The 22,848-nt window shown below is 35.9% G+C and overlaps 1 protein-coding gene across 1 annotated transcript in view; it reads right to left on the reverse strand.

The window, feature by feature from the left end:
* The window catches only part of LOC142334976 (uncharacterized), a 139,509-nt gene that overhangs the window by 52,185 nt on the left and 64,476 nt on the right, over window positions 1-22,848 (reverse strand). The window contains exons 9-10 of the mRNA XM_075383303.1: window positions 20,897-21,095; window positions 7,122-7,211 (exon numbers count right to left, since the gene is read on the reverse strand). Coding sequence (XP_075239418.1) covers window positions 7,122-7,211; window positions 20,897-21,095 — 289 coding nt within the window. The remainder of the gene's footprint in view (window positions 1-7,121; window positions 7,212-20,896; window positions 21,096-22,848) is intronic.

Raw genomic sequence — 22,848 nt, forward strand, 5'->3', positions numbered from 1 at the left:
CGCCAAACCTAAATTAGAAAAGTTACTAAAAGGCTTTTATTTGATGTTTTTAATTTGAAAAATGGCCGATATCAGCCTGTTTTTCTTGTGATCCGTGGAATGGTCATGCAAAAATGCTAATCGTCCCTTCTTTTAAATTTGCAATTAGTTTTTCAGGGCACTTTTCTGCGATTACTCGACAATTCCATTTTCTTTAATTTCTGTCTATTTGACTCTATGTTAACTATCTACCCGGGTCGAGGTTTGGCGGTGAATTTTTGCAAGAAACGCGTTGAAATGCGGCGAAACATTTTTTTTTCACCGCATTCACTGCAAACACCGCATTTCTTACAAAAATTTACCGCGTTCATCGCATTTCTTGCAAAAATTCACCCAAAAAACCTCGACCCGGGTATATACATTGTATGAACATGTTTTTTGTAGCAGTCTTTCGAAAAAACAAGAAAACTGAAAAAGAAAAGAAGGACCGTTCATTGAGCCCTAAAACGTAAAAGCTTACCAATTAATTTTGCGAAATCACGAATAAACACTTTGCTGTTGGATTCTACTCTTTAAAAATCTGATTTTATTGAGATGGGTTCTCCAACTATATGCCTAAATAAAAACTTTAGTCACCCCCTGAATTTAAAGAATCAAATAAAAAAATGAATAATTCCCCCTCCACCAAACCTAAATTAGAAAAGTTATTAAAAATTTTTTATTTGATGTTTTTATTTTGAAAACAGGCTGATATCGGCCATTTGTCAAAAAATCTGATTATTGCAATACTTTATCTTACTTTTTCAGTAACATTTTTAACAGTTGAGCTGTTGTCAAAACCAGATTTTACTTGTGTGACTAACTACGGCAAAATTTTACGCAAAGACGAGGTAAAAGCTTCCTTTTATAAATTGTGTTTTTGCACTTATATTTGTATGACATATCTGCCACCCAGACTAGTGTCTAAGAGAATTTCAGCGCTGAACCTAATTTCAACCTAAACCTAAAAGAATTTCAGCGCTGAGTAAAAACTTAATTCGATTCTGAAACATTTCATCTCCAGAATATTAAAATTTCTTTATAGGCAGTTTTTCTTCATTTTGTTTATAAAGAACGTCATAGAGATCGCCCAGGCTAAATTTACCAAGTTAGGTCTAAAAATTGCGCATGAGCCGACGAGCAGAATAATAGTTTTGTAGCTTATCACAGGTAAATACTACAGTAATATAGACACCATTTATACATAAGCTAATTTGTAGGCAATTACAACAAATTCCATTTAGCATAGTGGTTAGGACTTGCTGCGCAGATTAAATGTTACAAGTACTCACGCGGAAGTTCAAATCGCATATAAAAAAACCTTGTTGGCTGGAGTTTAGCTGAACATATTATTTTTCATGGAGTAATTTTTACCCAAAAATCAAGACTGAACAGTTTAAATTTTGACGTGAATAGAACACTGACCATCCTAAAAAACATAATTTCTCTAGACTGATTCACTGCTAATTTACTCTACCACCAAGCTCCGGGAAGATAGTTGCCCGGAGATTGGACGCAGAGCAAATCAGCGTTGAATCAGTCCAGAGATATTCTGTTTTTCTATTCAAGTCACAATTTACAATAGCTAGTTTGATTTTTGAGTAAAGTATACTTCATAAAAAATAAAGTGTACAACTCAACTCCCGCCAACAAGATTTCATTTGTTTGCGATTCGAACTTCAGCGCGGGTACTTGTAACATTTAATTTGCGTAGCAAGTCGTAACCACTAGACTAAATGGGCTTAGTGGTGATTGCCTACAAACTAGCTTATATTAAAAAATGTGGGTATACTACTACAGTAATTAGCAGTTATAAGCTACAGAAACGTGACATTTTTCTGCTTATTTTTAAGATATGAGTAATTTTCAAACTGTACGGGATAAGTTTAGCCTGGCTTAACTCTATGATCTCAAAATAATAATATTAAAGGAAAACTGCACTCAAAAAAATTTAAAATTTTTTGGAGATGCAACGATTCAGAACTGATTTAATTTTTCACTCTTGAAATGTGCTGGCTCTGGGCTGAAATTCTCTGAGACTCAAGTCCGGGTGACTGCTTAATTCTGGTTTTACAGCCTAAACAGTTTCAGTGCCTTCATTCTCTAGTTGAATATTGGTTGCAAATAGTTACTGGCATCACTAATTGCTGCCGATTAAGATGACATTTTGCAGATTTGCTCCGAACCATGATGGGGCCCCTAAACTTGAAAAACTGGTCTCTAGAATAATTTAGCAATTTCTTCTTGAAGATATGTACCTGAGAAGTGTTGTCTGACTATGCTATAATTAAAATTGGTTAAAAATAAATGCATTCCTCTTCAAAGCTGTCCATTCTTGATGCATCATTTCTTCATTGTAAAAATTGGAAAAACAGGACGTTTTTACCCTTTTTCTGTGTAATACACAAATTTAATAAGAAGGACAGATTTATATAGTTAACATTAATTTAACACTGGAAGCATGAACCATTTTTCTCAAAGAACTGATATACAGATGAATCACTTGTGCAATTGGGCCAGAACGTTGTCCTCAGTTTAATTAACCCCTTCTCACATTCGTCTTTAGAAGTGAACCCTTCATAGAAGTGCTGTTTTTGCTGTAAAAAGTGCAGTATTTTACTTACTTCGTTTCTCTTCGTTCACTAATTTTGTTTCACTAAGACGTTTTTTTCATCAAAAACAAATAGAAAATCCGAGTGACTTGCTTATTAAGGCAATTAACAGCACAATAAACGCCATTTTTGTGTTTGTTAAAGTAAAATCCTATACCCCTAAAGGTGCCAATAGACAATCCATTATCAAATAGATTGTGTTTAGATTATTATTGCGTTTTTTGTCGTCCCATAAAAACTTTTTCTCTAAAACAATTGAAAACCTAGTTGTTAAATGTCTAGGTTTTTTTGAAAAAAGAACTCTACTTGAGTTTGTAATATCCAGTAGCTGATTTTAACACAATTCCTCTCAACAAAAATATCTACGTATTTATTAGCACTTTTATTGTTGAACTTCTAATCACATGAAGCCGGCATTATTGGATAACCTTTACAGCTATATTTTAATCCTTTACAGCTATATTTTAATGCTTTTAATGAATTTAGCAAATAACTATGAGCTCAGTACTCTTCGAAGGGAAAAGAATGTCAAACAATACAAAGAATATAATCTAAGAAAGATATTCTGGATCTTTATTGTTGTTCGATTATATAGTACTAGACAAAAAGTACTAATTTAAACCCATAATCAGCAGCTAAGAAAAATCGTCTCGGATCTTTTTTCTAACTTACTTAGTCAACTAAATACACTCTTTGCTGTTTATAAGGTTTTTGAGCAATTTCTTATTTACTTGTCTAAGTGAAGTCTATGTCCTCTTTGCTGTTGAATATTGGTTGCAAATAGTTACTGGCATCACTAAGTTACTGGCAATGTTAATAGTTACTGGCAAAATTGGTTGCAAAAAGTTACTGGCAATATTAATCAAATTTTCCTCTTAAGATGACCAGCATTTTCTCTCAGCTGGACCCCTTTGGTTCTGATCAAATCCCATCAGACTCTAGATGTGCCTCTGATCAGAAAATTGCATTTTTGTTGCCTCTTAGCAGACATCTCTGAGCCAGCTCTGTCAAGAGTTGTCCCAGAGTAGGCCTGCTCTGAGCCAGCTCTGTCAAGAGTTGTCCCAGAATAGGTATGCTCTGAGCCAGCTCTGTCAAGAGTTGTCCCGAGCAGGCTTGCTCAGAGCCAGCTCTATCAAGAGGTGTCCCAAAGTAGGCCTGCTCTGTCAAGAGTTGTCCCAGAGTAGGCCTGCTCTGGGCCCACCTCTGTCAAGGATAGCCCTGAGTAGGGCTACTCTGGGAGCTCTTCTGTCAAGGGTAACCACATATTTCTACTCTGGAGCTACTCTGTCAAGCGTGAGAAGTGACCTGATCAGACTCTGATCCAGCTCTGAGAGTTTCCTTGAATTTACACTGTTCCAGTTCTGACCTGCTCTGGAGGTAAGGTACGGGAGTGCACTTGCCCCTTTTTAAATGCATGGCACTATCATATACCACTTTTGTCTTCTTCATTAGTGGGGACAGCAATGGTTTCTGAGAAACAGGGTCACTTGGAAGACTTATCAAACTAAGCAAGAATTAAAATTATTGTTCTAAATTTTGATAGGAATAGATGTTGAGGTAATACCTACTCAACCAAAAAATTAAACCCCATAAGTGCTCGTCCCACTTCTTTTTAGGACTCCTAAAACAATCCTTCAAACATAAGCTCACTAAGCCTATTTCTCAGTCGAATGGAAGAAAATGTTTACGGCTCTAGTCCGCAAAAACAAACAAAAAATTGTCACAAATCTTCAATATGATCGGGTTCAATCACAAGAAAGCGTTTGAATGTTTCTTTTGATTTTTCTTTCAAATTTTAGTTTTGTTTTACAGACGTTTTCAATGTGTTCCGTTTTAGAAAGGACGTGAGTTTCGTTGTCTCCGCTTTGGAAACAAAGCGTAGAAACGCTGTTTTTGTTTAAAATGTAGTTATGTAGGTTTGCGCCTTCCGGGCATCTCACCCAGTGTATTTCAGTACTGAACCATTGCAAAAGCAGTATTTTGTTGAAAACATTATTGTATCGGTCTACTCCGAGTATAATTCATCAACATCGATACTGACATACAGTTTTTTTTGTCTAAATTTTTTCTTGTTTCAGATATATCTCAAAAATGTTGGGCCTTATATGACATATACTGATTCTAGGTCATTGTATAGTTAATTTTGTCTTGCACAAAGGCCCTGATGTGTGCTCCGGGGTTTAAGAGTGCTTCTTTGTACTCAGTTGGCACCGTAAACTTAACTGTGCTATTTGCTGCTTTTGGTCTTCTGAGAGACTTTATCAAAAATTACTCGGTAGCCAAATGTAGCTCATAGCATAGTTAAAATTACTATGCCAATTTTCTTGACGTTGGGTAAAACAAAAAGCACGTCAACTCCCACTCTGCACTTTTTAATTGTCGAAACATCCAGCTGCTCGACGAGTGGTAACCCGGGTCGAGGTGTCACCGCCATTCAACGCAAAATTATGTAAGATAAGCGGTGAATGCGGAAAATTTGGTAAGATAAGGGGTGAATGCGGTGAACTTACATAAATCAGGCGGTGAATGCGGTGAAAAAAACCTTAATCGACTGGTAGCGGTGAAATTACATAATTTTACCGCTGAATTTAGCGGTGAAATTATATAAATTCACCGCCTTAAAACAAAGTGTCCAAATTATGTAAGATAAGCGGTGAATGCGGTAAAATTACATATATTCACCGCTTATTTTAGTGATGAACTTACATAAATTCACCGCTTGGAAAAAAGTGTTAAAATTTTGTGAGAACAACAGTGAATGCGGTGAAATTACATAAATTCACAGCTCAACTTAATGGTGAACTTACATAAATTGAAAGCAGTGAAAGCGATGAAATTACATGAAATCACCGCTTTCTTTAGTGGTGAAATTACACAAACTCACAGCTTGGAAAAAAGTGTTAAAATTGTGTTAAAACTGCCTTGAATACGATGAAATTATACAAATTCACTGCTTAATTTAGTGGTGAAAATATATAAATTCACCGCTTAGAAAAAAGTTGACTGTAATTATTTTATAATCATGAGTAAATTTACTTTTTAAATAATAGTAACAAATAAGTCTATATTTTCACGTGATCAGAGATTGATAAAGTGTAAAACAGTCACCTGTTTCGCGTTATTTCAGTACTGAAATACATTGGGTGGTAACTCCGGGCTACAACTTCAAATAAAGTTTTTTCTTGAATTTTTTTTTCAAATAAGTTTCTAAATGGTGACGATATTTTTTCTAATGCTCGTTGACAAAAAGTTTCAGAGAAAAAGTTTGAAGTCTTTTTATAAACATTAAAAATTGAGCAAACATGCTGATTAAGCATTGAGAATCTGTTCAATTATTCTCACTCATAGAATTTTGATTATGAAAACAATAATAACTTTTTAATGACATTTTAAAACCGAAAATACCGATTTGTTGCATTGCCTGAAAAACTGAACATAGCAAGGATACCGAGGACATCGTTAGGGATTTCGTCGTTTTTGTCAAATTGCGCCAAATATTTGCCGACATTTTTCTTACGTTTTAAGTCAATAGTTTTTGGAGCCGGGTCGAGGAGAAATCGGAAAATTATTAAAGATAGGCGGTGAAAAATTGGATTTTTCACCGCAAATTTCATACATAAATTTGCGGTGAAATGCGGTGAATGCGGTGAAATTATGTAAGTTGACCGCAAGAGTAAGCGGTGAACTTACAAAAAGTCACCACATTTCACCTCTTACTACAATCTTCCTTCTTTGCAGGGGTTTGAACTTCTCACCTCCTGCATGTCAGCCTTTTTTGCTTCCACTGCGCAACCTCTCACTAACTTACAGCCTCTTTGTTTTGAATTTAAATCAATTTGACTCTACTTTCAGTAAAACATGCGCGTTGAATTTTTGTAAAATTTGCAATTTTTTGCGGTGAAATTACATTTTAGCAGTGAAATGTGGTAATTCTTTTTAAGTTCACCGCTTACTCTAGTGATGAAATTACATAAAATCACCGCTTAGAAAATACTTTCAAAAAGATGTTAGATTAAGTGGTAATTTTAGGGGGTGTTAAACCCAACAATTTTTCCCTTACTCCCCATTGTCCACTTATCTCACATCGTTTTACCGCCCTGAAATTACCCCCAAATCTTACATATTTTTGACACTTTCTCTAATCAGTGAACTTATGTGAGTTCACCACTAAGTTAAGCGGTGAATTTATGTAATTTCATCGCACTGACCGCTTATCTTAAATATTTCTGACGCATTTTTGAAGCGGTGAATTTATGTATTTTCACCAACAAATGCAGTGGTGAAATTATTTAATTTCACCACTACCAGGCGATAAAGATTTTTTCGCCGCATTCACAGCCTGATTTATGTAATTTCACCGCATTCAACGCTTATCTTACAAAATTTTCCACATTCACCGCTTATCTTACATAATTTTGCCTTGAATGGCGGTGACACCTCGACCCGGGGAGGAGGCGGGAGAGGCGCTAGTAATTAAACTGTACTACTAACTTATTATGGCATAGTTGGCATCACCTGCCTTCCAAGATCCAGAAATGTCAGGAACTTGAGCGCCAATAATCATGCAGGGTGAACTCGGTTCTGAAACACATTCAAAACAATTGATTGGTGTCTGGAAAAATGACCCATAAATGCTGAACGCAAAGTGAACTATGCAACCCCCAATGCAGAGCGCGTGGCTTTACATAGTAAATCGGGATCTATTCTGTTTTGCCCCCTCCCCCCCCCCCCCCCCCCCCCCCCCAGCTCAGTGAGCATAAATCTTTTATGACCCCCCAAGCGCACTGGCTATTTTCTTGCATAGTAACGTGCTACCTACTCTTTACTTTATTCAACATACTCTTTACTTTATTGTAGCACTTTCTGTTATCGTGCACCTATCTAAAACGCCGAAAACAATTCAGGCACATGGAAATAAAGAGAAAACTGAATCACGTTTTAAAACGAAACTAATTTCTTCGCTAAATTGTCCTCAACAAGAAGCACAGAGCTTGAAAACATATTCGAATAACGTCGGGCGAATTGCTCTCAAGGAACCCGCGAGTGGTTGGCTTCGTCAGTAGCTAGCCACGGTTTAGTGAGGCTAGCTTTGTCTTGATTCGGCATTGCAATTTTAAGTTTTCTAACCTTGTTATCAAATAAATCAAATAAATAACTCATATTTAAAAAATTATCAAATATTGAAAAATTTGAAGGAAAAGAATTATCTGTCAAAAAGTTCAAAACCATTTTGGTCTCTGGAGTTACCTCGGGTAACACATATGCAAGACTTGAAAAGCTTCGTTGGCCATTAATGATCGTTAAACTCAGAAAAGGACAAAAAATATTCAAAAATTTTAAAAACAATTGCAAATTTTAATAAAATCTTGCTGAAATTCGTCATATTATTATCTTCAGAACCATTTCATGGTCTTAAGAGACTATCAGTATCCCTATTTCAAGCATTAAATAGTTTCAGTGGCCCATAAAGATCCATATTCTTGGAAAGTAATAAATAGTTTTCAGAAAATTTGAACAAAAAATTAAGTTTTATCAAAAAATTGCTAAAGCTGAAGTCATGGAAATATTGATAACTATTCTATTGATTCTAAAAACTATGCGAAATGTCATCATCAGACCTTGGACGAAGTTCCTTGGAACCTGGTGCCGGAAAAACGAGATAAAATTCAAAGATTCAAAAAACTTGAAAGAATTGCAATTAAATGTCATTCCCGGTAGGATTCCTGGTATTTTCCCGCCGGGAAATTAAGGAAACTTATCGGGAAAAATACCGGGAAATTTCCTTTTTCAACGGAAAACGTTGCACTGGGACATAACAACATATAATTTATAACTGGGGGTCATAAAAAACACTGGGGGTCAAAACAGCATACATCCGTAAATTGTTATGTAAAAATATGGTACGTGCGTCTGGGTGTGCAAATAATAAGCAACCACTAAACTGGGAGGGGGCACAAAGGGATAAATCCTATTTAGGTAATCCATCAGAAAAAAACCTTGTTAATTTTTACAATAGAGATCGCGTATAGTATTTACAATTTATAATGTATTCCAGTGCTCCAAAGAAACAGACATACGTCAATTTTAGAAAACTAGGAGTTTTGATACCCAGCGGACCTATCGGCTTGCGTGACCACCACCTACAAGATTACCCAAGAAAATAAATATCAAAATACCAAAATTGACTACACGTAACTGCGATCGATACCCATGTTGAGGAATTTTGTTTTTCTCTTGTAAGAAATCGTTTTTTTATCCATTGGACAAAAACGATCAAAGCCCTTACGTTGTAATCGTCGTTTTGTTTGTCATTTCGTCGTTATTTTTATGAAAGAAATGATCTTTTTTTCAAAAAACGTGCTCATCGCTGTGATTGGAACCATTGCACTCCCAATTCATTACCTGATGCACTGTCAACTGAGCTATCAGGTCATAATATAAATATGCCAAAACGATCTAATAGAGAAAAACTAGTTCAAGAGCAATTAAACGACGAAAAAGCGATAAAAAAGCAATCTTTTGAAAAAAAAAACGACGTAAGAAATGACAAAAAAAACTTCGAAGAAACGATCATTTCTTACACTTAAAAGACGACTTTAACGACGGAAACTAATGAAAACAAAGAAAACGACAAAATAACGACAAAAACTACAATTTCTTTCAAAATATTGTCGTTTTTTTCCTCGTTGTCCTCAACACGGGTATACTTACCAATTTTTATAGAAGGATAATAATAATTTGCAGTTACCGGGAACTGGAATTTTGTCATCGTTTGTTTCGGCAGTTTGGGTTTACCGCGCTGGGTATTTTAAAATTGGGTTATTTGATGTAGAGCAAATAATTTGTTAATAACACATTTGATCCCATACTGAATTATGCATAGAAAATGACAATATCAGCCGAGATTTTTACTGAAAATTGTTTATGAAATGCGCCGACAACCGCAGAAAGGATATTTTTCAACGGATAAATCTTACAACATTATCTACTTAATGCGCTCCATTCGCAACACATTTTAAAAAAATTTCAGCACTTGTCAGCACAATGAGCTGATAACTATGTAAGAGTTCTCCAATTAAAAACAAATCTTTTTCAGCACCTGCCGAACATGGATTTGTAGTGTAATTATGGTCAAAACTGCCCCCCTTACTAGACTTTTAAAGTCTTTTCATAAATCGAGGCCTAGGCCCGGGCATTTTCATGGATCGAGCAAAAGTTTTTTCACTAGGGGCTTTTTTAAAAAAAGTGTTCTCTGCTTCTGATCATATATGAGCAGGGCTGGAGCCAGACTAAACAGCACTGCGCTGAAAGCGCTGATTTCGGGATATTCATAATTCAACATACTCTTTACTTTATTGTAGCACTTTCTGTTATCGTGCACCTATCTAAAACGCCGAAAACAATTCAGGCACATGGAAATAAAGAGAAAACTGAATCACGTTTTAAAACGAAACTGATTTCTTCGCTAAATTGTCCTCAACAAGAAGCACAGAGCTTGAAAACATATTCGAATAACGTCGGGCGAATTGCTCTCAAGGAACCCGCGAGTGGTTGGCTTCGTCAGTAGCTAGCCACGGTTTAGTGAGGCTAGCTTTGTCTTGATTCGGCATTGCAATTTTAAGTTTTCTAACCTTGTTATCAAATAAATCAAATAAATAACTCATATTTAAAAAATTATCAAATATTGAAAAATTTGAAGGAAAAGAATTATCTGTGAAAAAGGTCAAAACTATTTTGGACTCTGGAGTTAACTCAGGTAACACATATGCAAGACTTGAAAAGCTTCGTTGGCCATTAATGATCGTTAAACTCAGAAAAGGACAAAAAAAATATTCGAAAATTTTAAAAACAATTGCAAATTTTAATAAAATCTTGCTAAAATTCGTCATATTATTATCTTCAGAACCATTTCATGGTCTTAAGAGACTATCAGTATCCCTATTTCAAGCATTAAATAGTTTCAGTGGCCCATAAAGATCCATATTCTTGGAAAGTAATAATAGTTTTCAGAAAATTTGAACAAAAAATTAAGTTTTATCAAAAAATTGCTAAAGCTGAAGTCATTGAAATATTGATAACTATTCTATTGAGTCTAAAAACTATGCGAAAGGTCATCATCAAACGTTGTAGGAAGTTCCTTGCAACCTGGTGCCGGAAAAACGAGATAAAATTCAAAAATTCAAAAAACTTGAAAAAATTGCAATTAAATGTCATTCCCGGTAGGATTCCTGGTATTTTCCCGCCGGGAAATTAAGGAAACTTATCGGGAAAAATACCGGGAAATTTCCTTTTTCAACGGAAAACGTTGCACTGGGACATAACAACATATAATTTATAACTGGGGGTCATAAAAAACACTGGGGGTCAAAACAGCATACATCCGTAAATTGTTATGTAAAAATATGGTACGTGCGTCTGGGTGTGCAAATAATAAGCAACCACTAAACTGGGAGGGGGCACAAAGGGAAAAATCCTATTTAGGTAATCCATCAGAAAAAAACCTTGTTAATTTTTACAATAGAGATCGCGTATAGTATTTACAATTTATAATGTATTCCAGTGCTCCAAAGAAACAGACATACGTCAATTTTAGAAAACTAGGAGTTTTGACACCCAGCGGACCTATCGGCTTGCGTGACCACCACCTACAAGATTACCCAAGAAAATAAATATCAAAATACCAAAACTGACTACACGTAACTGCGATCGATACCCATGGTGAGGAATTTTGTTTTTCTCTTGTAAGAAATCGTTTTTTTATCCATTGGACAAAAACGATCAAAGCCCTTACGTTGTAATCGTCGTTTTGTCCGTTATTTCGTCGTTATTTTTATGAAAGAAATGATCTTTTTTTCAAAAAACGTGCTCATCGCTGTGATTGGAACCATTGCACTCCCAATTCATTACCTGATGCACTGTCAACTGAGCTATCAGGTCATAATATAAATATGCCAAAACGATCTAATAGAGAAAAACTAGTTCAAGAGCAATTAAACGACCAAAAAGCGTTAAAAAAAGCAATCTTTTGAAAAAAAACGACGTAAGAAATGACAAAAAACGACGAAGAAACGATCATTTCTTACACTTAAAAGACGACTTTAACGACGGAAACTAATGAAAACAAAGAAAACGACAACAAAACGACAAAAACTACAATTTCTTTCAAAATATTGTCGTTTTTTTCCTCGTTGTCCTCAACACGGGTATACTTACCAATTTTTATAGAAGGATAATAATAATTTGCAGTTACCGGGAACTGGAATTTTGTCATCGTTTGTTTCGGCAGTTTGGGTTTACCGCGATGGGTATTTTAAAATTGGGTTATTTGATGTAGGGCAAATAATTTGTTCATAACACATTTGATCCCATACTGAATTATGCATAGAAAATGACAACATCAGCCGAGATTTTTACTGAAAATTGTTTATGAAATGCGCCGACAACCGCAGAAAGGATATTTTTCAACGGATAAATCTTACAACATTATCTACTTAATGCGCTCTATTCGCAACACAATTTAAAAAAATTTCAGCACTTGTCAGCACAATGAGCTGATAACTATGTAAGAGTTCTCCAATTAAAAACAAATCTTTTTCAGCACCTGCCGAACATGGATTTATAGTGTAATTATGGTCAATACTGCCCCCCTTACTAGACTTTTAAAGTCTTTTCATAAATCGAGGCCTAGGCCCGGGCATTTTCATGGATCGAGCAAAAGTTTTTTCACTAGGGGCTTTTTTAAAAAAAAGTGTTCTCTGCTTCTGATCATATATGAGCAGGGCTGGAGCCAGACTAAACAGCACTGCGCTGAAAGCGCTGATTTCGGGATATTCATAATTCAACATACTCTTTACTTTATTGTAGCACTTTCTGTTATCGTTCACCTATCTAAAACGCCGAAAACAATTCAGGCACATGGAAACAAAGAGAAAACTGAATCACGTTTTAAAACGAAACTGATTTCTTCGCTAAATTGTCCTCAACAAGAAGCACAGAGCTTGAAAACATATTCGAATAACGTCGGGCGAAGTGCTCTCAAGGAACCCGCGAGTGGTTGGCTTCGTCAGTAGCTAGCCACGGTTTAGTGAGGCTAGCTTTGTCTTGATTCGGCATTGCAATTTTAAGTTTTCTAACCTTGTTATCAAATAAATCAAATAAATAACTCATATTTAAAAAATTATCAAATATTGAAAAATTTGAAGGAAAAGAAATATCTGTGAAAAAGGTCAAAACTATTTTGGTCTCTGGAGTTAACTCAGGTAACACATATGCAAGACTTGAAAAGCTTCGTTGGCCATTAATGATCGTTAAACTCAGAAAAGGACAAAAAATATTCAAAAATTTTAAAAACAATTGCAAATTTTAATAAAATCTTGCTAAAATTTGTCATATTATTATCTTCAGAACCATTTCATGGTCTTAAGAGACTATCAGTATCCCTATTTCAAGCATTAAATAGTTTCAGTGGCCCATAAAGATCCATATTCTTGGAAAGTAATAATAGTTTTCAGAAAATTTGAACAAAAAATTAAGTTTTATCAAAAAATTGCTAAAGCTGAAGTCATGGAAATATTGATAACTATTCTATTGAGTCTAAAAACTATGCGAAAGGTCATCATCAAACCTTGGAGGAAGTTCCTTGGAACCTGGTGCCGGAAAAACGAGATAAAATTCAAAATTTCAAAAAACTTGAAAAAATTGCAATTAAATGTCATTCCCGGTAGGATTCCTGGTATTTTCCCGCCGGGAAATTAAGCAAACTTATCGGGAAAAATACCGGGAAATTTCCTTTTTCAACGGAAAACGTTGCACTGGGACATAACAACATATAATTTATAACTGGGGGTCATAAAAAACACTGGGGGTCAAAATAGCATACATCCGTAAATTGTTATGTAAAAATATGGTACGTGCGTCTGGGTGTGCAAATAATAAGCAACCACTAAACTGGGAGGGGGCACAAAGGGAAAAATCCTATTTAGGTAATCCATCAGAAAAAAACCTTGTTAATTTTTACAATAGAGATCGCGTATAGTATTTACAATTTATAATGTATTCCAGTGCTCCAAAGAAACAGACATACGTCAATTTTAGAAAACTAGGAGTTTTGATACCCAGTGGACCTATCGGCTTGCGTGACCACCACCTACAAGATTACCCAAGAAAATAAATATCAAAATACCAAAATTGACTACACGTAACTGCGATCGATACCCATGTTGAGGAATTTTGTTTTTCTCTTGTAAGAAATCGTTTTTTTATCCATTGGACAAAAACGATCAAAGCCCTTACGTTGTAATCGTCGTTTTGTTTGTTATTTCGTCGTTATTTTTATGGAAGAAATGATCTTTTTTTCAAAAAACGTGCTCATCGCTGTGATTGGAACCATTGCACTCCCAATTCATTACCTGATGCACTGTCAACTGAGCTATCAGGTCATAATATAAATATGCCAAAACGATCTAATAGAGAAAAACTAGTTCAAGAGCAATTAAACGACGAAAAAGCGATAAAAAAAGCAATCTTTTGAAAAAAAACGACGTAAGAAATGACAAAAAAAAACTTCGAAGAAACGATCATTTCTTACACTTAAAAGACGACTTTAACGACGGAAACTAATGAAAACAAAGAAAACGACAACAAAACGACAAAAACTACAATTTCTTTCAAAATATTGTCGTTTTTTCCTCGTTGTCCTCAACACGGGTATACTTACCAATTTTTATAGAAGGATAATAATAATTTGCAGTTACCGGGAACTGGAATTTTGTCATCGTTTGTTTCGGCAGTTTGGGTTTACCGCGCTGGGTATTTTAAAATTGGGTTATTTGATGTAGGGCAAATGATTTGTTAATAACACATTTGATCCCATACTGATTTATGCATAGAAAATGACAACATCAGCCGAGATTTTTACTGAAAATTGTTTATGAAATGCGCCCACAACCGCAGAAAGGATATTTTTCAACGGATAAATCTTACAACATTATCTACTTAATGCGCTCCATTCGCAACACATTTTAAAAAAATTTCAGCGCTTGTCAGCACAATGAGCTGATAACTATGTAAGAGTTCTCCAATTAAAAACAAATCTTTTTCAGCACCTGCCGAACATGGATTTATAGTGTAATTATGGTCAATACTGCCCCCCTTACTAGACTTTTAAAGTCTTTTAATAAATCGAGGCCTAGGCCCGGGCATTTTCATGGATCGAGCAAAAGTTTTTTCACTAGGGGCTTTTTTAAAAAAAGTGTTCTCTGCTTCTGATCATATATGAGCAGGGCTGGAGCCAGACTAAACAGCACTGCGCTGAAAGCGCTGATTTCGGGATATTCATAATTCAACATACTCTTCACTTTATTGTAGCACTTTCTGTTATCGTGCACCTATCTAAAACGCCGAAAAAAATTCAGGCACATGGAAATAATGAGAAAACTGAATCACGTTTTAAAACGAAACTGATTTCTTCGCTAAATTGTCCTCAACAAGAAGCACAGAGCTTGAAAACATATTCGAATAACGTCGGGCGAGTTGCTCTCAAGGAACCCGCGAGTGGTTGGCTTCGTCAGTAGCTAGCCACAGTTTAGTGAGGCTAGCTTTGATTTGATTCGACTTTGCAATTTTAAGTTTTCTAACCTTGTTATCAAATAAATCAAATAAATAACTGATATTTAAAAAATTATCAAATATTGAAAAATTTGAAGGAAAAGAATTTTCTGTGAAAAAGTTCAAAACTATTTTCGTCTCTGGAGTTACCTCGGGTAACACATATGGAAGACTTGAAAAGCTTCGTTGGCCATTAATGATCGCTAAACTCAGAAAAGAACAAAAAATATTCAAAAATTTTAAAACAATTGCAAATTTTAATAAAATCTTGCTAAAATTCGTCATATTATTATCTTCAGAACCATTTCATGGTCTTAAGAGACTGTCAGTATCCCTATTTCAAGCATTAAATAGTTTCAGTGGCCCATAAAGATCCATATTCTTGGAAAGTAATAATAATTTTCAGAAAATTTGAAAAAGAAATTAAGTTTTATCAAACAATTGCTAAAGCTGAAGTCAAGGAAATATTGAAAACTATTCTATTGATTCTAAAAACTATGCGAAAGGTCATCATCAAACCTTGTAGGAAGTTCCTTGGAACCTGGTGCCGGAAAACGAGATAATATTCAAAGATTCAAAAAACTTGAAAAAATTGCAAATATTTTTTAAAATTGATGATATTTAAATCTTGAAAGTCAATTCATTACATCTAGAAGCTATGCAGTAACCTATAAACCCTAGAGGAGGTTATGTGGTTCTTGATACTGAAGAAACCTGAAAAAAGATAAAAAGAAAATTTAAAAAAACTTGAAAAATGGCAAGTTGCATAAAAACTGCTAAAATTTGTGATAATAAAAGTTAAAAACCAGTCCATGGTTAAACAAAAATTCCTGTAACTTCAAATCAGACCTTAACAAAAATTTTCTGCAACGCTGATTAACAAGAGAAATGACAATGAAGGCCAAAAAGTTGAGAAAAAATCGCAAGTTTTGTTAAAAAAAAGCTAAAATTCGAAAATGTTGAAATCTTGAAAATTTTCCATTACATTTAGAAACTATAGAGTGGCCTTTTGTGCAACCCTATTGGAGGTTCTTCGCTCCTGAGATTGGAAAAACCTAAAACCCGAAAAATATTTTTAAAAAAAACTTGACACAAATTGCAAGTTTTACTTTAAAAAAATCGGTAAAATTTGTCATATTAAAAAATTGAAAGCTATTCCACGGCAAACAATTTTTCCTTAATTATTGTCAAAATCGTAGGGACTTTTTCGGGTGCCTGCGTCTGGAAAGAGTTGAATAATGAAATATAAATTTCATAAAAATTGAAAAGTATTTGCAAGTTTTGTCAAAGAAATGCTAAACTTCGTGATGTTAGAATGTTGAAACATTTCCTGTACCACTAGAAACTATGCAGTAAGCTATTTAAAAAACCTTAAAGGCATTTTTTTGACACCAAGGGCTGAAACAACTAAAAAAAAATGACAAAGACTTTTCAAAAAATTTGAAAAAATTTTGAAAATTAGTATAAAATTGCATGTTCTTAGCAATCGGTTGCCAAACGTAGCCACGGGGGAAGCATCAGGGGGCTTATTGGGAGGGGGTAGGAGGGAAGGGTAGGAGTTGGGAAATAGTGGACTGGGGGCGAAAGCGCCGTGGGGGGGGGGTTGGGGGCAATAGTGGGGGTCAACAGTGGGGTGTCTTCAACCTCTACGAACCGTCATTCACACCATATGTATAAGTCTCTAAAATAGTTTGAGCTGAAACATAGCTGGAAAGCTCTAAGAGCACTTAATGCCCACTGGTTGCTACCGGTTTATACCGTTTTTGAGGGCAAAAAGTCAAAAGCGTTTGACAAAAAATTGGTCAAGCGAAAAATCGCATAAACAAGACCTACAGGACTAATATAATTGCAACAAACTTCGTTTAAGGAGAGCAATTGAAAGTGAATGACAAAAAGACAACCTGTCCAAATCAGTCATTTATCGTCATTTAGCGTTTACACAAAATCAGTTTGAATAAGGTAAATGCCCTTTTTTCTCTGCTGCTCTATTTTGTTTATCATAATGTTTTTCCTTTGTATGGCATTTATGTTTCAAAATCAATTCACTTCAAAAGACATTTTTGACTAACATCGGGAAAATTGCTCTCACTCCACGGCAAGTGGTTGGCTTTGGTAGAACCACGATCGCATTTGGATATGCTAGCAATGTGTTGGGGTCAGCGGAGTGGGTGAGGGTCAAGCGAATGGGGGGTTCAAGCCATGGGTGGTAAAATTGGGAGGGCTTGAGGAGTGGGTATCCAAGTCACAAAGTGAAGGAAGGCAGACTGGGATTTAGTTTTGGGCTTATTGGGTGTTTGAAGAAAAGAAGTTAAATTTCAAGATATGCACAAAAGAGTTTGAGCTACAAAATCATAAGCGATAGAAGACTGGTAAAGTACTTGAGTCGTGCCAAAAAACACTTAATTAAGAGTACAATTTTCATATATAGTTAGAAACAACCAATTTTACTTGGAAGTTCGTTTATGTCTGTAGCAGCGTATGTAATTGGGATGTATGGTAGGTTAGGGGCGGTAGGGGTTAGGTAGTTCGAGTGAGGGGGAGGTTGGGCCACAGGCGTAGGAGTAGAGGGGGTAGGAATTTGGTCTGTAGCTTAGATTAGTAGGGGATCTATACGGGTACAGATATTTTCAAAACGAAGCTTCAAATTGAACATTACCAGAAGTTTTGAAGTACCCTACATTGAAACTGGACTACTTGTAAAGTCCGATACTCAAAAACAGAAATTGCCTGTCAAAAAAAATTGGTGATTGTATGAAAAGATCAGGTCATAAACAAAGTGGCATCAACTAACAAACATAAGCACTAGAATATGCAAAACCACTCTACATGTCGAGCAGTAAAAATATTAACCAAAACTTAATTAATCAAGAAAAATCGAAAAATAATTAGAAAAAAAAATAAAACAGTTGGAGACATGTAATTTTCAATAAGGAATCATCTGCGTAGATTTTTGGGTGATGTGGGTAGGTGGCGGAGGTGGTGGGGCAATTGGAGGGGGCTGTTGTGCTAGATTTATGGTGGGATGAGGGGACGGTAGGATGGTGGGGTGGGTTGGATGGGTGTGGTACAATAAGTGGGTGTGTAGGAAGGAGGTAGATCGGTCCCCTGGGGATAGCTAGGTAGAGGTAGATGTGGGGCTGGCTTTTAAGTAGTTGTAGTGAGTTGGTACAGTGATAGGGGGGTTGCTGTAGGTCTGGCAGGATATTTTTTTTGGGTGTAAGTGATGGAGAGTGTTTGGTAAAATGGGTATGTGTAGGGGGTAGTTAATGGGTTTGAGGTAGTTGTAGGGGAATTGTACGTACTTGGTGGGTTGATACGGGATATAAGTGTGGGGGTAGGGATAGGCAGGTGGTGGTAGTTGTTGATAATGGGGGAGGGATGGGCATTCATTTGATATTTTGATCGTTGCTCTCTAGTTAAGCAGACGGGACGGATATGTGGGATCGAAAATCCTCTCAAGATGGCTTTTTGACCCCGATCATTTCCTGCTGTTTCTTCTTATTATTCATTACAATCTCAACTGAAGATATGGTCCGCAGTTTGGGAAAAGAAATCAATCTTGAAAAACAGAAATAAGTTGTCGAGGAGAAAAATGTCAAAGTCCAAGACATAAACAAACTTGCATGAGCTAAAGAGCATGGTCGCTATTTCACCAAAATTGTCTTACAGAGTCGTGCAAGAAAAGTTCCTATATGAATTCAAAACAAATTACTAAACAGTTTTATACAACCAATTTGTAGTTTGGAGTAGGTGAAGATTGTCTGGCGGTCCTAGGCAAGTAGGGGGCGCACTTATGTGGAGGGATTATCGGGTTAGGTTGATGTGGGGGTCTGGTAAGAAATTGGGTTGCGGTAGGATCGCACGGTAGGTGGGATGTTGGAAGTGCTTAGAAAAGTATCCAAGGGGTAAACAAGTAGGCTTAGATATCGGGATTGGGATTATTTAGGTGTAGGGGTTCGGCGTGGTTTATGTATTTAGGGGTAGAAAAATTGTTGTTTTTTAGATTAGACAGGTATCAGTGACCTATATGAGATCAAAAATCTTAAAATTACCTTTGCATCTGGAATATTGCCAAGCTTCATGCAAGAAAAACATAGATCATAGAAAATCAAAATTACTCGAGATAGCTGAGCAACAAAACTTCGGAACTAATCCTACACTCGTTTCAGAAATATCAATAACAAAATTAAAAATTAAATTTTTTTATAAGCAGCGATTATTTATTAACGGTGTAAAATTTGGGGGGAGGTAGGAAATGGGTAGGGTAGTTAGGAGTTTGGGGTGTAGGTAGGAGGTGGGTGGGGGGCTTAGGTAGGTGTAGGTGGCGTTAGGGGAGTAAGTTGTTGGGGGGTTGGTGTTGGGACAAGTATGGGGTTAAAGGGAATAAGTAGGTTGGGGAAGCGGAGGCAGGCGAGCAGGGGTTTGATATTTATGAGGTTGGTTTGTAGCTTAGACAGGTAGGAGGGATCTATATGGAATGAAAACGTCAAATTGACAATTTCACCTTGGATATTACCAGAAGTTTCTAATAACAAAAAATATTACAAATTAAACGCTTAACTGATAGTCCTATGTTCGATAAATGAGAGTCCACCTTCAAAAACAGAGGTATATGCTCTATATAATGAAATTCAAATTAAGGCTTGAAAAAAGTATTTGGTTCACCTAAAAAGCATAATCGGTTGAATGCCAAAAAAGTTGAATCTAAATATTAACTTTTTTCCATTAACGTCGAGATAAGACAGTCAAAAAATGACATGACCTATATGCGCATTGAACAAAATTGAACAAAAATGACCAAAAACAATTAGAAATTTTTATCCAAGATTTAGTTTTTTAAGAACCACAAAAGAAAGTTTTAGAAATTTTGTCAAAGTCATGAAACGTTTTATCTGCCCTTTGATGATTTCAAGCAATTTAAGATAGCTGCAGTTAGCTACATACGTATTATATTAATGGCACTCAACAGAAAAAACAGAATTTAATTTGCCGCAAGTAAATGGAATTTGCTTTCAAAAACCAAAAATTTGTTGAACTACCAATTTCTCACTCCGCTTCAAAGGTACTTTGAAAAAATCTTTCTGCAAAGCTGCTCGCTTTTTCGCTCCCTTTACTGCTTCAGAGTGATTAAATTCACCACTCTAATCTGACTTCTCAATGACGTGAGAAAAAACCCGGAAAGTATGTGAACAGAGCTTAAAAAAAGACTGCGCTCTAATACAATCCAAATACTTCGAAATGTAAACCAACCTGTACAATACCAACACTCCTCTCCGAGTCGCAAAAACCTGCTTTTGTAACACCAGCACTCCTCTTCGAGTCGTAAAAGACTACAGAACTGCATTTGCTTTGAACTTTGTTTGAGTGTAATTAATCATCTTTCTTATCTATTGGAAAAAAGACAGCGCCGCAATACAGTCGAAACCCATTGGATTGCAAATTGGCCAAGAGTACCGTAATATAGCTAGGCTCCGCTTCCAGCTCTTTGGGTATAAGTAGATTTGTTTTTTAAAGGTGAATTTTCTAAAAAGTGAGTAGATTTTTTGTTTAAGTATGAATTTTGTTGATTAAAAGGATTTTTTGTAGATGATGTGACAATGACGGAGGGGGGGGGGGGGGTATAATGACAAAGACTCCTTTTGTGAACAATTGGTACTTACGTGCAAAAGTCGCTACTACTACTGTTGGGCTGTCACCTGTTCTTGTAACTAATTGCAAGCGGGTCAAAATGCGATGAGCATCTGCGGTCAATGTTTCGTTCGGAGACGCCGCTCCAGTTGAGCCAAGAGTTATGGCACTACCACCCTTCCACGTTAATCTCAGGGCAGCGACGTCTGTGCCGCTGTAGAACACTTCAACCTGTTCGTCAACAAGATTCGATTAAGATCTGATTCCCTTCTTCCGTGATCAAATTGTACTTTCACAAGATTGTGTGCCAAGAGATTGATGAAAATATTTTTGCCACGATCACCGTTCTCCCATGATCAAATCGTTTGGCTTCATTAGACAGTGTGTATGAGCAAACTAATAAATGATGCTTTTGTACTGATTGATTTTTTTCCTAGTCAAATGTGGGGTGGTAATTATGAAGAATTACGGCGTCACTACAAAACTCCCGATGACAAAATCACAACGCCTCGAAGCGTACACTTTTGCCGAAAACTTAGGCTTGGAGCTGTAGTGAATAACAGTGACAACAGCTTCAATTAGACTAAAATCAATTTTTTGCACTTCTATATTAATTACTTGAAATCAAATTTAGAAGCCAATTGTTCTCAGGAGTTCGATCTTATCGATAAATGCTAATTTACAATTTGTCTACGTAATCCGCACATAGTGCAAGACAGTGACAAATTTGACTGAATTTACAAGCGAAGAAAAGTGTTTGCAAGCGTTAAGCCGTGTGATGATTCCCAATGTGCGAAAAAACCCTAAGTTTTCTCAAAAGCGATGAATTTTTTCTACGGATGCGCTGAATTTGCGCTGAAACTTTGTTAGAAATGCGCTGGAAAAAAGTGCTGAAACTTTTGCAAGAAATGTGCTGAAGATGCGCTGAAATTATGCAAGAAATGCGCTGAGAGTGCGCTGAAATTTTCAGCGCCTTTTCTACAATACAGCGCATTTCAGCGCATTCAGCGCATTTCTTACAAAAAAATGCGCTGAAACGGCACTGACATCTCGACCCGGGATATATCTTAATCTTTTGGTGAAATTAAAAGCAGCAGATCGTGGGTCTTGATATAAAAAATATTAGAACTGAGCATAAGATAAAATTAACCAAATAGCTCTAAAAAAATGTTTTCACTCTAAATCTAACCAAACTATGGATTTGAATAACCCGGGCCGCCGATTATTCGAAATTTTTAGAAAGTCATGCTTAGTCATATATGGAATATCCGACTTATACGTGATCATGCAAGAAGTGTTACAAACATTCCATGATGTGGATCGCCCACTTTACTTCATGAAATGAACCTCTCAAAACAGGTTCGGTGACAGGGCAATTAAAAAGTGTTATATGATGTAACAAATCGGAAAGCCGAATGGTGAGCTTCAAGAGCAGCCGAATAAGGAAGCCGAATAATTAGGACTTATGATTTGTATGAACTCCTTGTTAAAAATGATTTTTAATTGACAACAAGGAGGCTCGGTAATGTGCGATCGCACATAAGGTTCCGACCCCGCTCATCCACAATTTTGGCATCATTGTCTACCAAATGAGGAACAGATAGAAAAACATAAAAAATCAAGTACTTAAAAAAAACTGTATGAACGAAAAAATTGCCTCCAAAACAAATAACTTAGTGGAGTAAAAAAATGATGCATTAGATTGATGAGATGTGCCGATATTAAGAAAGCGAGCGAAGACGAACGGCAAAATCAAACAACAATAACAAACAATAATTACATCAAAAAATTTATGTCCGTTTTAAAAAACCAAATTTAATAACGAAGTCAAAATAGCGTCAGATAAAATTAAAACTAAACAAAATAACTTGTTATTAACCAAGAAAAAATAGTTATTCGCCAGTTCAAAATAAGGCTTGGTAACAATTAGACAAAAAAGAACAGAAACTTTAAAGTTAGAAAATTTGCTGAATTTTTAAAAAAA

The sequence above is a fragment of the Convolutriloba macropyga genome, chromosome 2 (genome assembly GCF_964194025.1).
Source record: "Convolutriloba macropyga chromosome 2, txConMacr16.3, whole genome shotgun sequence".
Lineage (NCBI taxonomy): Eukaryota > Metazoa > Xenacoelomorpha > Acoela > Convolutidae > Convolutriloba > Convolutriloba macropyga.